The sequence below is a fragment of the Gavialis gangeticus genome, unplaced genomic scaffold (genome assembly GCF_001723915.1).
Source record: "Gavialis gangeticus isolate Ggan-Ray unplaced genomic scaffold, GavGan_comp1, whole genome shotgun sequence".
Classification (NCBI taxonomy): Eukaryota; Metazoa; Chordata; order Crocodylia; family Gavialidae; genus Gavialis; species Gavialis gangeticus.
Window position 1 is genome coordinate 22,004,244 of NW_017728998.1, and position 3,297 is coordinate 22,007,540.

A 3,297-nucleotide genomic window follows, 5' to 3' on the forward strand; every position below is an offset into this window, starting at 1 on the left:
ATCTGGCCCTCTAAGCAATTAACAGTTTGTTTCTCTCTCAGCTCTAATGCACATTATTTCCTTTTAAGCAGAGCTTAAAAGAAAATCTGTTTATTAGAACAGTCATTTTTCAAGTTTCAAATGGAAAATGTAGAATGGAGGAAAAGAGAAAGACGAGTGTATGTAAGGCAAACGCTCAAAAGGAGCGGTTAGGACAGAGACTTCAAACAGAAACAACCGTGCAGTATTGGGAGAGGAGGAGTTGAGTAATTCAGTGCTGGGACTTAAGAGAATAGCGATATGGTCAGAACGTAAGGGGAGAAAGGTGATTTCAGAGCAGCATTTTGAGTAGATTATTTGAGCTAGACGGTTTTAGTGTAAAAGAGGCATCAAAACTCACTTAGCTGCTGGGATGAGAGTATTGCTGAGAGTTTTTTCTCTCCATTTCCTCTTTATCTTTCCTCATAAAATAATTTTCAACAAATTGTTTCTTGTTTACTTCTTCTCCAGCAGTTCTTCATATTATGGGACTGAGTAGTCCGTGTACAGCTGAGAGTCACGTAAGAGAACCAAAGCATAAACTGAGGGCATAACAGACTGTCTGTAAACAAAGTAAAATGTTAATTTTCTTAGTTTAACACCAAATTAGGCAAGCATTATATAAATTAGTCCAGATTTTAACATGTATGTGGACTCTATATAGTCCACACACATTCACACAGACTCTATGCATATATATGAGCGAGAGAATGAAGACTTACTGGCCATTTGATCCAAAAGGAAAACTTCAAAACATCTGAGGATGGCATTTCAGCATATGGGAGATCTGAACATGTGCATAACTGAACAAAATGATTGATTGTGCTCATGATGCTCCAACACCTGGTTATATTCCTGTACAAAAGCTGGAAATCATGCAGGTCTTTAAATGAAAGAAAAGACAAATAATAAGGGCCTGGTGCATACATCCCATTATTTGCATCAGTTTATTCCTAGAAGGCACAGAAATCTGACACCTTATGGATAAAACAGCAACAGAAACAAGACGGAGGCTTCTCAGTTATTTATTGAGATAATTTAGGAGGTTGTGAGGCTATGAAATATCATATAATACTAAGCAAAACCACAGCTCTTGCTTAGTTTTGATGATATGAATCAATTACTCTAGCAAATTAGAAGAAACCTTAGAGCAGAAACTGATAAAATCACCACAAAATCATTCAGGTGCCATTAGACAAGAAGATATTTTGTGTGCGCTCTTAGCAGATGTCACCATAGGGCAAATGAGCTGAATTCAAATTGGATATCCTCCTGTCCTTGGTAATGGAGATTCTTCATAGAGCTCATCCACTGGAGTTTTCATGTTTTACTTCCCAGAGCTAGCAGTGGGCAATCATGATTTATAAGGTTATTTGGCTGACATGTCAACATTAACTAAATGTTGTTCTGCCAAAGTTAGAGTCTAAAATATAATGTTGGTATTTGAAATGAACCTGTGAGACTGGTGTGGTGGCAGTGTAAGTGTCACAGCTCAGGAGCAGCTGGGATCGATCCATTTTCTCAGAGCTGAGTGTCCTCTGCAGGTAGCAATTATTCAGCTCTGATAGTAGGAGGGCAAAGGGGCAACTTTTGAAGACAGAGCCCAAGGGCTTGCTTAAGCAGAAACTTTTTTTTCACGTCTCTAGAAGTGCCATATACATGAATGCTCAGAGGAGAAAAAGCAAGTACTATTTTATATATATAGGGATAAATCCACCTTTCATTTTAAGATATACAAATCTCATTGATTTAAATGAGGAGTTTTACAAAGAGAGATTTGGACACAAAAGATGAACTCAGAAATAAAGGAATAGGAGGAAAGGACTCTGTTTTGATCATAGACTCATAGTTTTGGGTTCCCCCTGAAAATGTGTTTGAAAGGACTGGTACAAACTAACTTTTGTTTCTACAACTTAAATCACATCTTTGCATGATACTTATGCTTGCTGTCACTTAAAAGCACTAGAGACCAATTTAAATCAAAACTCTCTAGGCACTCAGATCTATGCGTCAGATAATTCTGTATTTACTCAGATCACACTATAAAAACACAATGTTAGAGCAGCATTTGATTTGATTTTTTTTAAAGTATTATCCTCTACATTTTTCCCTAGGAAAGTAGAAGGTGAACTTGAAATAGTATGGGAATCAACTTCCAAAGAGAATAGGAGAATGAAGGAACTCTTGCATAAATCTCTGGAGAAGAACAACATGCGGAACACCGTCAGAGTTTATGAATCTTATTTAGATGAAATCTCTGAGAAAGACTTAGTTTGTGGATATGATTTTAGCTACTGTGATGTGAAGCCTTCATCAGCCACTAAGAATCAAAGTCAACAGGAACCTCTGGGTTGAGGCCAAAGATGTTTCCACATCTCACATGTGAAAGACTGATCCCAAAGAAACAAAGAGTAAAAGCTCAACAACAGACGTGACCCAGCAAGACAGCATTTATCCTCTTTGATGCTGTTATACTTTAACTCATCAACGTTCTCTCCAAGGTAAAAAATTACGCTTTCAGTCTAGATTTATTTCAATAATGCTGTTGAAGCTATTTGACAAAAGGCCATTCCTAACCGAAGAAAAATGTACAGTACCATAGTCACCACAGCATGCCAGCTCTACTTATCAAATTAAATTGATAAATAATTGCCACACTCACAAAACATGCAAATATTGCTACAAAACAAGTGAACAATAAGAGATAAAGATTTCCTACTTGATAAACGATGCCTAAGTGTTTATCAAATGGTTTTAATTAATATGCCAGTAGTTTAATCTATAAAAAAATCCAACAAAATTACCTAAATTTCCAAAATATGGTATTTAATTAAGCCAATATGTGAGATATCTGCTTTGCATCTGTTTACTTTCCTGCTGATAAATATTTTGAGATCCTTATATGCAAAGCTATGTTATTAGACTGCATTATTTTACCTGGATCTTTATCTGTGCCTGGGGAAGAAGGGAAGTGCTCAATGTATAGGCGCTTGGACAGGTCACTAGCATGATCCCGTGATACCGCATGGTTATCCGAGTGTGAGGTAGTTCTGTGGCTGCTACTGACCAGGCGTAGCGTGACCCGGTCAGCAGAAGCACGTTTCCTGCTGGAGCCGTGCTGCCAAGGGGACTGAAAGTGCACGGATGCATGAGTTATCCTGAGGATCAGGCTGTGCCCTCTGTAAACTCTTTAGGGAATAATTTGCAGGGAACGCTGCAGACTTTTTCTATCTAGACCCCTCCCACAGCTTTCTTTGCAGCAAGGGACAATCACATATT

The 3,297-nt window shown here is 37.9% G+C and overlaps 1 protein-coding gene across 3 annotated transcripts in view; it reads left to right on the forward strand.

Moving 5' to 3' along the window:
• Positions 1-2,795, forward strand: part of CEP89 (centrosomal protein 89) — a 134,899-nt gene extending 132,104 nt beyond the window's left edge. For 2 of the 3 annotated variants that reach the window (XM_019505600.1, XM_019505598.1), the window contains exon 19: positions 2,133-2,795. In XM_019505600.1, coding sequence (XP_019361145.1) covers positions 2,133-2,373 — 241 coding nt within the window. In that variant the 3' untranslated portion in view covers positions 2,374-2,795. The remainder of the gene's footprint in view (positions 1-2,132) is intronic. The other variant, XM_019505601.1, reaches the window with a different exon arrangement.
• Positions 2,796-3,297: the final 502 nt, after the last annotated feature.